The 13,901-nt window shown below is 45.9% G+C and overlaps 1 protein-coding gene across 1 annotated transcript in view; it reads right to left on the reverse strand.

Moving 5' to 3' along the window:
• HMOX2 (heme oxygenase 2) overlaps positions 1-13,541 on the reverse strand; it is a 28,281-nt gene extending 14,740 nt beyond the window's left edge. The window contains exons 1-3 of the mRNA XM_073636224.1: positions 13,115-13,541; positions 9,623-9,736; positions 2,186-2,303 (exon numbers count right to left, since the gene is read on the reverse strand). Of these exons, the coding sequence (XP_073492325.1) occupies positions 2,186-2,303; positions 9,623-9,736; positions 13,115-13,347 (465 nt within the window). The 5' untranslated portion in view covers positions 13,348-13,541. The remainder of the gene's footprint in view (positions 1-2,185; positions 2,304-9,622; positions 9,737-13,114) is intronic.
• Between the last annotated feature and the right edge of the window lie 360 nt (positions 13,542-13,901).

Genomic DNA, 13,901 nt, shown 5'->3' on the forward strand with positions numbered 1-13,901 from the left:
GCACCACACACAGCCAGCATTAGAAGGACACAGACCTTGCCTCTTCTCCCCTGCAGTGGTGACTGACCGCAGATCTATGTCTGCACATAGAGCTGTAGTACAAAGCAGGAGCATGCACACTGCAGAGATTCACACAAAACTCCATAGGTCCCGGCAGCAAAAAAGAGAACAGAAATTTAGAGACACGGCCAGGAGACAACTAAAAAAGGAAGCTTCCAGGAGGAAGTAGTAGAAAAAAAAAAAAATTAAAAGCAATTAGGTCATGTTATTTTTAGCTGATTTAGGAACCATTTTTACTTCAACTTTAAAAGGAGAAGTTCACCTTTAAAAAAATAAATGAAAGCACATCTTTTTGTAGGTTAAGAAAAAAATGTGCATTTGATATTTTTTTTTTACTTGGAGCCTGCAAGGCCAGGGCCGGCAACCCGTCGATCGCGATCTACCTACCGATCACGGGAAGCCGACAGGTAGATCACGATCAGGGCTGTGCCGATGCTTCCCCCAGCCTCCGCCGGCATTGCTCTCCCTTCACTAGCAGAGCGGAGTGAAAAGAAAAAACGCGCTGGGAGAAGGGCGTGACCGGGAGTCACTTTGGTTAACTTTGCCTAGCAACCAATCACCTGCTAGTTGACATGCAAAGTTAAGTAAAGCAGATCCCCTTCATTCAGCACTATGTTGCCCCTCACTTCTCTGTAATGTACAGCCGCTGTAAGGTAGGAGAGAGCTACCCACAGCTGTGTGTTGTGAACACTTCTTTGTGCACAACAGAGGAAGCAACCATAGAGGAGCAGAGGACACTACTGGGGGGTGGGGGGGGTCTGGTGCAGAGGACACTGCTATAGGGTGGCAGAGGACACTACTGGGGGGGGGGGTACGGTCTGGTGCAGAGGAAACTGGTATAGGGTGGCAGAGGACACTACAGCAGAGTGGGATGGCAGAGCACACTGCTATGGGGGGGGGTTGGTGCAGAGGACACTGCTATGGGGTGGCAGAGGACACTACTGGGGGGGTATGGTGCGGCAGAGCACACCACTGTGGGGGGGCGGCGCTGCCAGAGGACACTACCGGGGGGGGCCAGACGGCACTACAGCAGAGGACACTGCTATGGGGGGGGGGGGGGGGGGCACTACAGTGGGTGACAGAGGACACTACCATGTGTATGTGTGGAGAAGGGCAGAGAACACTACAGTGGGGGGAAGGGGGTGTGATTTGAAGTGGGGCAGGAGACACTACTGTGTTTTCATTTTAGGCTTTATTTATTTTAAAATGGGGGCAAAGACTCTTTGATTTCCTACATGTTGTCCAGGTAGATCTCAACCTCTGAAAGGTTGCCTACACCTGCTGTAAAGCATTGCAATCACAATCAGCAGATCCCTGGTGCCATGCAGGACTCCTGCAGACTGTCAGTGTATCTGTGTGCTTGTATGAGCAGGCAGATATACACAGACAGAAAGAGGCCATGAACTACCAGAGCGCTCAACCGCCCCATGGTAGTTCATTGAGAACTGAATGATGTAGCCACGTGGGTGGAGTCCTGCATGGCTGTGTTTTTTTTTTGCTTTTTTTTTAAATAGTGACAGCAAGTAAGGGAAAAAGATCCCCTGCTTGCTGTCACTAGAGGCAGCGGCAGCTGCAGAAGTAGGAACAGGTTACATGTTCCACCCTAAAAATGGGTGAAACATGTAACATGTTCCCAAAGGTGAACTTATCTTTTAAGCATTTGGCAAAGTTATTGTCAAATAAACCAGCCTATAGCAGTAATATAAAAATTGCTCTGGTCTATAAGTGGTGTACAGACATAAGAGCTGAACCCATTTAGAAAACTGCTCAAAACAATTACGTTTTGCTTCCCTGTGACCAAGGCAACAAGAGAGGGCTCTGCATACAGCTTGTCTACAAAAACACCCCAGAAATATAACCTCCTGATCATGTGACCGGCTGCTTCCTTTTCCTAGCAGTTTCTGTTCTATTACAACCCTGGGACTGATCATATGATTATAGCAGACAGACTGTCATGCAGCCCTCATAATGGAGCAAGGGACTGGAATGCATGTGTATATAACTGACCTAAAGTAGACTGTAGTCTTCTCAATAAAAGTCGAACTGAAAATACGGCGTATAAGAAATGAAGTATTGTGTAGAAATGTACAGCACATTTTTGGGCCATCAGGCTGCAAGCACCAACCTTAAACAGTTCCCTCTTGATCCGTCCCTTCAGAAAGTCCTTCACAAACGTGGTATTTTCAGCCTTGTCGTGAGATTCCTTTGTGCCTTCTTTCAGGAGCTCTGACAGGTCGGTAGGTCTGGGTAGAAGAGAAAGAACACTCAGTATCTAAAAGACGGGTCAAGCACACAACACAGAAATCGATTCCAGTACGTTTTCCTCGCTGTATACTGATCCTTTAAGAAACAGTAGCGAATAAGGCATATGATCACCATGGATACATTTCCCACATAGTACACTTCCTGCATGGTTGTCCACCTTAAGGTCATTGAAAATAACAAGGGGTACACACGCTCCATTGTCTGCATATGGAAAGTCTTCTTTACAATAACAGCTGTGAAAACGTGGAATGGACTTCCCCAGGAACTAGTTCTGACCAATATAGGCAAAGGGCAGTTTAAGTCATAATGTGCTAGTATGCATCGCACATACTTACCTGAAAACAAAGCTCTCCAGGGGCACGCTGTCACTGCTGAAGGTGCTTTCACCTTCACCCAGTCTTCCTTCCAGTTTTGCGGGCTTCGGCGATATGAACAGCAGAGCTAGATGATGACGTCACTCCCGCGCATGTTACTGTTTATGGCACGGCCCTGAAGGAATGGCACGGGTATGCTGTTCCTTCAGAGTGCATCGGCTGCATCTGAAGTAAATATCTCAAAACAGTGCATGTTCAGGAGATATTTACTGTACCCAGGGCCGTGGATAAGGGATACCACCGGTTCTCCTTTACGGGGCCCAGACAGCTGGGTGATTCGGATGTGGGCAGAGAGGGTGATCGGCATGGAGGGGGGCAATTACTGGAACCGATCCCCCTGTATGGCTCTCTCTGCAGCAGCTGAAAGCTGGCTTCTTCTCCTCTCCATCCCACCGGCTTTCAGCTGCTGCAGAGAAATCCATATAGGGGGATCGGTTCCAGTAATTGATACACATACACACACTCCACCCCGATCACCCTCCCTGTGCGTTTGCCATGTTCTGCTGGCTTCCCTTCTTTTCTTCCCATCAGCAGCTGCAAGGACACAACAGGATTCTTCAGGGTGGAAATTGGGGAAAGGGTCTGGTAAATATGTCTCATTTACCAGCCCCTTCCTTTCCTGAATGAATACAATGAGTGATCGGTACCGATCACTCACTGTGTTCATTGATAACCGAAGCATAGTAAACTGTGTTTATTTGGAAGGGGGGTTGCTAAGTTGGCTGTATGAGGCCCCATGGTTTCAAACAGCAGCCCTGACTGTACCTATAGGTAAAAATCATAAAAGGGAGTTTACAACCACTTTAAGAACAGACTGAATGGGGAAGGTTTACAAAAACTGGAGCACTCAGAAACTGGTGCAGCTGTGCATGGTAGCCAGATTTTAACTTCAGCTTTTTCAATTAAGCTTTGACAAGAAAACCTGGAAGCTGATTTATACGCAGAGCTGCACCAGATTTTAAACTCTCTAGGTTTTATTTTTTTATTTAGTTTTTAATTTGACGGTCAGCATCTGCAAGATACACAGGGACAAAAAAAGCAATTTAGCTGGACATTAGCAATGGTATACAAAATTGTCATAATAATAATAATAAACAGACAAGTCTGTAACATTAGAGAGAGCTGAGGTTGTAAGACTTTTGAACCACTCAAAAGAGATGGTCCATCAGTCACGCATAACTCCCCAGTGCATACCAGGTAACCTCCCCCCAATGTGTTTCAGTTTCCAATCCCAAATGAGGAAGATCCGGCTGCAAAACGCACCTCCTCCCTGGTGCTGTCCCTCAGACAGCTCAGCCTCATTGAATCCACTTTCTGTGAGCCCAAAATGATAAGGACACTCATCCTAAAAGTACATCATCAGGCTGACCTGAACTCACAGAAGAATTCTGCAAAGAATGACGCCATATCATTATGCGGTGCCATTTTCTGCAGTATTCATGGCCTGCACACCGCCAGAAAAAGAGAACCCAAAAAGGCATTAAAAAAAAAATAAAATAAAGTATATATACTGAGCTTCTGGTGGGGGTGAGGGGGAAGATGGAAAAGGGCTTTAATGCACAGCAGGAAACAGGGTGTAGTGTGCAAATCTGGCTGCACCATGTATGTCTATATATACAAACTATACAATCCATAAAACTTTTAAAAGGACAATAAAGCTAAAAAGCATAAAAGATTAAAAAGTCCTTCTCACCCTTCCCATGCTTTGTACATACCTCAGATTAGCCAGTGACCTTGATCAGAAGCCTCAGCCTACACTGAGCTGGTGGGGCAAATACAGGAAGGACAAATATAGTATATACACAGTACATACACACATACCTATCATCACCTTGAAGTTCTGCCTGATATAGATTGTGGCTCCCAGCCCAGGACACCGGCTGTTCTGAGAAATGTACCTAGACGTATATAAAACACTGGAGGGCTCTTAGGCTTTGGATATTGAAATGTATTGTAGGTCTTGATATGTTTTACATTTGTGTTGAAAACTGTCACCTGTATATAAAACCAAATAGTACGCTGAAAACTTCCATGTTTGTATCAAAACATGTTTTGATATTTTAACACTCATCCCCTGCCTGATCATGTGACCACTGATTGGCTCTCACAGTGGTCACATGATCAGGAGCAGATCCTGACAGCTCCCGTTCATTCCTAGAGACCAGAAGCCCTCTATGACAGTTCAGTCCCTGACGAGTGCGGTGTGCATGTGCTCAGCACAGAAACCTAAGTCGCCCATGGATGTATATGTGTTGCATGTGGGTGTCAAAGCCCGCCCTTCCTTGTAGCCACACATACATGTTACATGATCAGGAGGCTAAATGGCACATGTGTATTTTGTACAAGCTCCTTGTAATGTGTTAGTAATTCATACTGTATGCGGTGGTGTGTTCCCCTTTTTGGGATAAGTTCCTTTTTTGACCTCCAGAAAATTCACGACCAGGCAATTTTTTGCGATATAGCACTACCTTAAACTGACAATTGCGCGGTCGTGCGACCTTGTACCCAAATAAAGTTTATAACCTTTTTCCCAGAAATAGAGCTTTCTTTCGGTGGAATTTGATCACCTCTGTGGCTTTTATTTTTTGTGCAACAAACAAACAAAAAAAATATTTTTTACTTTTTGCTACAAAACACATCCAATAAAAAAATAAAAAATAAATAAAATTTCTTCAAAAATTTAGGCCTATATGTATTCTGCTACATGTTTTTACTAAAAAAAAAATCCAAATAAGACCCCTTTCACACAGTTTTCGGGTGTTTTAGTGTTAGAAATGGCGTCTGTAAAGCACCTGAAAACTGCCTCCCATGCCGCCCGAATGTGAAAGCCCCGAGTTCTTTCACACTGAATATTGATTGGTTTGCGCAAAAGTTATAGCGTCTACAAGCTATGGGATTTTTTTTTTTTATATACACATACAGGTTTGTTTTTTCAGTTTTTTTTTTTATTTATTTTTTTCAAAATTGTCGGCCTTTTTTCATTTATAGAGCAAAAAAATAAACGCAGAGGTGATCAAATACCACCAAAACCAAAAGAAAGCGTATTTGTGGGAAAAAAAAATGACATAAAAAATTTGAGTACAGTGTTGCATCTCTTCCCCTAGTAAAAGCGCCTCACACAGTACATTAAAACACCGGCTAGGGTTAACCCTTTGATCGCCCCTGATGTTAACCCCTTCCCAGCCAGAGTCATTAGTACAGCGACAGTGCATATTTTTAGCACTGATCACTGTATTAGTGTCACTGGTTCCCAAAAAGTGTCAGAATGTCCACTGCAATATCGCAGTCCCACTATAAGTCGCTGATCGCTGCCATTACTAGTAAAAAAAAATATATATTTCTTCATAAATTTAGGTTCATATGTATTCTGCTACATGTTTTCCGTAAAAAAATCCCAGTAAGCGTAGATTGATTGGTTTGCACAAAAGTTATAGCGTCTACAAACTATGGGATTTTTTTTTTTTTTTACTAGTAATGGCAGTGATCAGCGACTTATAGCGGGACTGCGATATTGCGGTGAACAACCAGACACCAACTGACACTTTGCAGGAACCAGCAACACAAATACAGTGATCAGTGCTAAAAATATGCACCGTCACTGTACTAATGACACTGGCTGGGAAGGGGTTAACATCAGGGGCCATCAAAGGGTTAACTGTGTGCCTAGCCTGTGTTTTAATGTACTGTATGAGGTGCTTTTACTAGGGGAAGAGATGGATTTTATTCCCTTGTTTACATAGGCAGATCGCAGTTCTGTCTCTCTGCCCAGCGATCGGCGAATGCCGGTGGACATCGACTGCTCTGCACCTGCCAGTGAGCTTCCACTGTGTATAATGACAGCGGAAGTGAGCCACTGCCAGTGTGCATGCGCGCCCCCTACCTGGAAGTGCGGGATCACGTATACACACACGTGATCTGGCACACAGCGGCCACCCTGTAGCAGTAAAACTGTTATAGGGCGGACCTTAGATGGTTAATTAAGAAAAGGAGTTTTTATCATTCTGAAATTTCTATAAGAGTATGCTGTTTCTTTTATCGCCTGTGTAATATACTTGTTACAAGCAATCTAGAGTTCATTCATTACGTTTATCTTCGGTTCTAAGTGGATGTAGACCTGTTTTTTACTCCCCATTACACTCTATAAAATATGGTAATGGTTGAAGGTTTGCTGCTTAGGACTCCTAAACGGTTAGTGAAATAAAAGTCAGAGAAGAATACTGTCCAGGCAGGCTCTGACTTGCTCTCACCAGACACACCAGACTCTCTCACCAAGAGCAAACAACATCATTAAAGGCTTGAAACAAAAACAATATGATCAAAGCCTTAAGTTTTAAAACAATTTTTTTTTTTTGATTTGGATAGATGAGAGGGGCTACAACTCCTGTTTTTTTATTTGCTGTCTCTGCCCCCGTTATAGCGATTCCTCCTTTTAATTGTCCTGTTTACCGTTATTAAAGCAATACTAAGGGAAAAGGAAATGCCCAATTTTTAGTTGCCACCAAAACAGTAATAGAGGGGAAATCTTGTAATGGGGACACTAGTTCTGATGACAACCAGAAATTCCGTCACTTTGGAGGGATTTCTTCTCACTTCCTGTTTTGGCTATGGGACAGGAAGTGAAGGAAAATCTCCCCAAAAGGGACACAAATAGGTAAAAAAAGAACAGCAGTTAAAATCCTCCCATAGGGCTAGTTCACACCTGAACTGCACAGAAATGTGGTCTGCGTACCTATGCGGTGTGATTTTGCAACCCATTCATTCGTATGAACTGCAAATTGCACCGGATTGCAGAAAAAGTAGTGCATGCATCTTAAATAAGATGATTGAAAAAAAAAAAGCGCTGCAACAAATTTCATGGTACTGTGGTACAATGCCATCTGGTGCCCACAAGTGCACCAGGTTTGCCATCTGTATTTGGTTTCCTGTTACAATTACATTGGCACCCACATTGGATCAAAAAGGCAGTAATTTTAGTGCAGTGCGGAAAATGCGCACGGAATACGCCTTTCCTGCACCGCGTTCCGGTGTGAACTGACCCTTTACTCTATTCAAAATGAAAAAAAAGTGATGCAACAAATTATATCGCTGGTTGCAGTGAGAGGCAGCAAAGAAATGAGCAAATCTAAATTAATTTTTTTATTTTAATTTTTTTTTGCCTGTAAACATTTTTTATAGCAAATTTACATAAGCCCACGTTGCTTTTTGTGTTGCTGTCAGTGTAGGCAGCATGAGAATAGCACTGTAATGAACTGGAGCAACCAGAATCTGGAGCAGCTGTGCATGGCAGCCAATCAGCTTCTATGTTTTATTTTCAATGCTTAGTGATATTAAATCCTCAGTTTTGAAGCACTTTCAGCAGCTGACCTAATCACTTAATGAGCGTGCAGCTTCTTTATCTTTTAATCCCTGCCTATGTTTCAGCTGAAGCTGAGGCTGTGACCGCTGCCCCCAGGTTTCTTGTTTCAGGTTGGCTCCTTTCTTGCAGCATCCTACAGAGCCACTCTTGCATGCAAGGACTACAGTTCTGTCTTTCTACACTGTGTGCATCAATAGAAAACACACAAGTCTGTAGCCTAGGATGACAAGGCACTGTCCTGTACACCCTCCCTTCTCCAAGCTAACAGCCTGACTGGAGAATGCACTGTCCACCTTTTTATCCTTTCCTGGGACGAAAAGAAGCTCAGGGAAAGCTGCACTGAGAGAGCAGGAGCCTTCAGGATTGAAAGTTGTAAACTGCAAATGCTGGGGGAAGAATTTTAGCAAATAGTTCAATATGTATATTTTGTTGCACTCGATGCGTTGGAACTAAAAAAATAAAAATAAGAATGCTAAATGGTTTAACACTACTTTAACCACTTGCCGACCAGCCCATAGCCGAAAGACGGCTACAGCGCGGTCGGCTTATTCTTGGTGGGTGTCCATGGACATCCTTCCAGAATGTTGCTCTCGCGCGCCCCCTGGGGCGCGCTCCCACAAGACCCGGCGCATTACGGATTGCTGTAAATGGCCGCTTGTAGCGGCCGTTTACCCGATGATTGCTCCGTCAAATGACGGAGCGATCACTTGTAAACAAACCGGCGTCATGTCATGACGCCGGTTCCTCCCTCCCCTCTCTGTATCGATCTGTACAGTGCGAGGGGAGAGATTGTTTTTAGCAGCGCTGTGGGCTGGATCTGTAGATCTGTAGTGCCCACAGCGCTGCTCTGTGCCCATACTGTGCAATACTCTGCCAATAAATTAACAGAAACAAAGATTTTTTTACCGAATTTTCAGTCTTTTTTGATTTATAGTGCAAAAAAATTAAAAACCCAGCGGTAATTAAATACCACCAAAAGAAAGCTCTATTTGTGTGGAAAAAAGGACAAAAATTTCATATGGGTACAATGTTGCACGACTGAGTAATTGTCATTCAAAGTGTGAGAGCACCAAAAGCTGAAAATTGGTCTGGTTACGAAGGGGGTTTAAGTGCCCAGTTGTCAAGTGGTTAACTGAACAAACTGAAGATAGAAGCTGATTGGTTACTATGCAGAGCTGGTTGTGATGAGTTCCCCCCATAGTAGTCTATATCTGTGTCACACACACATTGTGGGGGAGCTCTACACCAGTTGTTCTCAACCTCAGTCCTCAAGTACCCCCAACGGGCCATGTTTTCAGGTTTTCCTTTACTTTGCACAGCTGCTTTAAATCAATATCAAAGACATGGTATTGATAAGAGCTATTTTATCTAAGGGAAGTTCCCAAAACATGGCCTGCTGGGAGTATTTGAGGTCTGAGGACCACCGCTCTACACCACTGCTCTGTTTACCAAGTACAGCTTGTGCTCCCTATGTATGTAGAAACTCAGGAAACAATGATGTGCTGACACGGGTAACAATCCAGACACAAGTATACAAAGAACTGTGGGACAGGGTGCAGCTTCTCACCTCAGATCTTGCTCTTCTTCCTCTTCTCTTGTAGCCGCTGCATAAAGACTGTTTTCTTCTTGCTGCTCTCCATCCAGCTTGTCTGGAGCCATGACTCTCAATCTACAGTCCGTTCTGAATGAAATAACAGAATGAGGTCAAGCCAGCGCTAGATAACGGACAAAGGAAACGACTTCTGCTGCAATCACTGGGACACACGAGCAAAACAACACAAGAGTAACGTAATCCAATAGGGCCTCCTGGTACTAATTAAGAGAAGACCTAGCATTCTTCTGCCCCTTCCACCCGGCTACTGACCACCCCCCACCACCTAATCCTTTGTCATCACTTCCCCTACAGGATGACAAAGCCAAACTCTATCCTCTGACCGGCACAGCGGTGTGACTGTACACTGGATGCTCAGCACTATATGGCTCTTTCCCTTTCACCCACTGCCACCCATTCTGGATGCCTCGCAGGTTTTGTCACGTAAGCAGGTGACAAACAGCTGAACGCACCTACTCATTAACCAGCCCGGCAGGGACGGCCGTCCTCAACTCATATCACCACGGGGTTTATTTGTCTGCTTTGTCTGAACCAGGAAAATAGTGACTCAGCTAATTATACTAGATGAACAGTCAACCTTTCCTACATGCCCGGATCAAAGAGATCCCACAAGCACGGATCAGAGACCCTATGTGCTTGGATCAAAGAGACCCTATGTGCATAGACCCTATGTTTCTGGATCAAGGAGACCCTATTTGCTTGGATCAAAGAGATCCTACGTGCAGAGACCCTATGTGCCCCGGATCAAAGAGACATTATGTGCCCCGGATCAAAGAGACATTATGTGCCCCGGATCAAAGAGACATTATGTGCCCCGGATCAAAGAGACATTATGTGCCCCGGATCAAAGAGACATTATGTGCCCCGGATCAAAGAGACATTATGTGCCCTGGATCAAAGAGACCCTATGTGCATAGACCCTATGTTTCTGGATCAAAGAGACACGATTTGCCCGGATCAAAGAGATCCTACGTGCAGAGACCCTATGTGCCCCGGATCAAAGAGACCCTATGTGCCCCGGATCAAAGAGACCCTATGTGCCCCGGATCAAAGAGACCCTATGTGCCCCGGATCAAAGAGACCCTATGTGCCCCGGATCAAAGAGACCCTATGTGCCCCAGATCAAAGAGACCCTATGTGCCCCAGATCAAAGAGACCCTATGTGCCCCAGATCAAAGAGACCCTATGTGCCCCGGACCAAAGAGATCCTATGTGTCCTGATCAAAGAGATCCTATGTGTCCTGATCAAAGAGATCCTATGTGTCCTGATCAAAGAGATCCTATGTGTCCTGATCAAAGAGATCCTATGTGCAGAAACCCTATGTTTCTGGATCAGAGATCCTATTTACCCGGATCAAAGAGATCCTACGTGCAGAGACCCTATGTGCCCCGGATCAAAGAGACCCTACGTGCAGAGACCTTATGTGCCTGGATCAAAGAGAACCTATGTACAGAGACCTTAGGCTAAGTTTACCTTTTTTTAATTTTTTTTCTAAATTCCAGCTCCCCTATGTACCAATAAACTATTAATGTACTTATTTTGTAAAAATAAAACAGCTTTCCATTAATTCTACATCTGCTTACCTCACTCTCTTCATAGCGGTTTAAACACACTGCTCCATTACATCTGCCTTACTTCCCGGACAGACTTTAGGTCATGACACAGGAAGGAGTTGACCAGCTGAGGGTAGATGATGTGTTAAAGAGGTCAGCTGGTCAACTCCTTCCTGTGTCATGACCTAAAGTCTGTCCGGGAAGTAAGGCAGATGTAATAGAGCAGTGTGTTTAAACCGCTATGAAGAGAGTGAGGTAAGCAGATGTAGAAATAATGGAAAGCTGTTTTATTTTTGCAAAAGAAGTACATTAATGGTATATTAGTACAGAGGGGAGCTGGAATTTAGAAAAGAAAAAAAAAAAAGTGAACAAAGGTGAACTTATCTTTTAAAGCAAAAACTAAAGTCTAAAAACAAAACAAACCACAACACCTGGGAGCAGGTAGACTCTTTATTGTAAAAGAGACATGCAATGGGGGAGATTTACTAAAACTGACACACACAAAATCTAGTGCAGCTCTGCATAGCAACCAATCAGCTTCCAGATTATTTAGTCAAAGCTTAATTGAACAAGCTGAAGCTGGAATCTGATTGGTTACCATGCACAGCTGCACCAGATTCTGTGTACACCAGTTTGAGTAAATCTCCTGCAATGTTTCTTCTGCAATAAAATAAACCTACCTGCCTGTTTGCAGTTTTCTGTACTCCTGTGTGGAAGTGACATCATCCTGCACTGGCTAATTATGATGGAAGAAGATACGGATGCCAGCGAGGGACAACCTTGGAACTCCCCCCTCCCCGCTGCTAGGCGTTACTGGATATATGGTGGTTCTGCTGCTGGGCAATATGGGAGATGGAGACCGTTGGCTTCCCGGGCATGATGGCACGTTAGCTCTCCTACCATTTCTGGAAATTAGAGTTCTGGGCATGCCGAGAGTTGTGGCACCCTGGGCATCTGGAGAGTTGTGGCACCGTGGGCATGCCGAGTGTTGTGCCACCCTGGGCATCCGGAGAGTCTTGGCACTTTTGGCATGCCGAGAGTTGTGCCACCCTGGGCATGCTGAGTGTTGTGCCACCCTGGGATTCCGGAGAGTTGTGGCACCCTGGGCATCTGGAGAGTTGTGGCACCCTGGGATTCCGGAGAGTCTTGGCACTTTTGGCATGCCGAGAGTTGTGCCACCCTGGGCATGCCGAGTGTTGTGCCACCCTGGGCATGCCAAGTGTTGTGCCACCCTGGGCATGCCAAGTGTTGTGCCACCCTGGGCATGCCAAGTGTTGTGCCACCCTGGGATTCCGGAGCGTTGTGGCACCCTGGGCATCCAGAGAGTTGTGCCACCCTGGGCATCCAGAGAGTTGTGCCACCCTGGGCATCCGGAGAGTCTTGGCACTTTTGGCATGCCAAGAGTTGTGCCACCCTGGGCATGCCGAGTGTTGTGCCACCCTGGGCATTCGGAGAGTCGTGGCACCTTTGGCATGCCGAGTGTTGTGCCACCCAGGGCCTCCGGAGTGTTGTGCCACCCAGGGCCTCCGGAGTGTTGTACCACCCAGGGCATTCGGAGAGTCGTAGCACCTTTGGCATGCCGAGTGTTGTGCCACCCTGGGCATCCAGAGTGTTGTGCCACCCTGGGCATCCAGAGAGTCGTGGCACCTTTGGCATGCAGAGAATTGTGCCACCCTGGGCATCCGGAGAGTCATGGCACCCTGGGCATGCTGGGAGTTGTGGCACCCTAAACATGCTGAGGGTTTAGTGGTACAATGGGCATGCTGAGTGTTGTGCCGTGCCCCCCCCCGGGCATGCTGGGATTTGTGGTTCTTCTACTATGGAGGCATGCTGGGAGTTGTAGTCCTCCTCCCCCATACATTCAATTATATCAATTCAGAGCCCTCTCCTCACCGGATACTCTCTGTGTCCGCTCTCTGCCTTCTCCCCGCTCTTCTCAGCTTGGACACAACTCCCGGGTGACGCAGGAACAGGCCGCACACCGGAAACACCCGCTCCCATGGCAACAGGCAGCCGCGAGGAGGCAGGGCCAGAACATCTGTCACTGCGCTTTGTTTTTTTTTTTTTTTTTTCCTCTCCAAAGCTTTATTTTTACAGATAATCTTCGCCCACAGTGTGTACTGCATGCAGGGCGGGGTATGAGGGGCGGGGCCTGGACTGTGACGTTCTAGCGATTGCAACTTATAGGGGGGTGCTATACATTTAGAGGCGCATAGGGGGCGCTAATAGTGTGCAAGAGTAGCAAGGAAGGGGCGGAGTGGAGGAGAACCGCTCCAGCCCTGGGTCCTGCATCTCCCACCACCACCAATATACTCTCAGTTCACCCTCAGCCTCTGTTCACTCCTCCCCTTGTAACTGTCCTCACTGGAGCTCCTCCCCCTTCATTTTTAACTCCCAATTTCTAATTTTGAGTAAATTTCTGTGATTAACAAAATAAACCTCCTAGAGATTTCTGCCTGCTGGGCATTGGTGTGACTCTGGGGCGTTGTTGCCCCTACAGTGACCCCTGGACATCGTTGCCTTTCAGTGACCCCAGAGCGTCATTGCCTCCCAGTGACCCCAGGGCGTCATTGCCTCCCAGTGACCCCAGGGCGTCATTGCCTTCCAGTGACCCCAGATCGTCATTGCCTTCCAGTGACCCCAGGGCGTCATTGTCTCCCAGTGACCCCAGGGCGTCATT

Source organism: Aquarana catesbeiana, linkage group LG06 (genome assembly GCF_042186555.1).
Source record: "Aquarana catesbeiana isolate 2022-GZ linkage group LG06, ASM4218655v1, whole genome shotgun sequence".
NCBI classification, from domain to species: domain Eukaryota; kingdom Metazoa; phylum Chordata; class Amphibia; order Anura; family Ranidae; genus Aquarana; species Aquarana catesbeiana.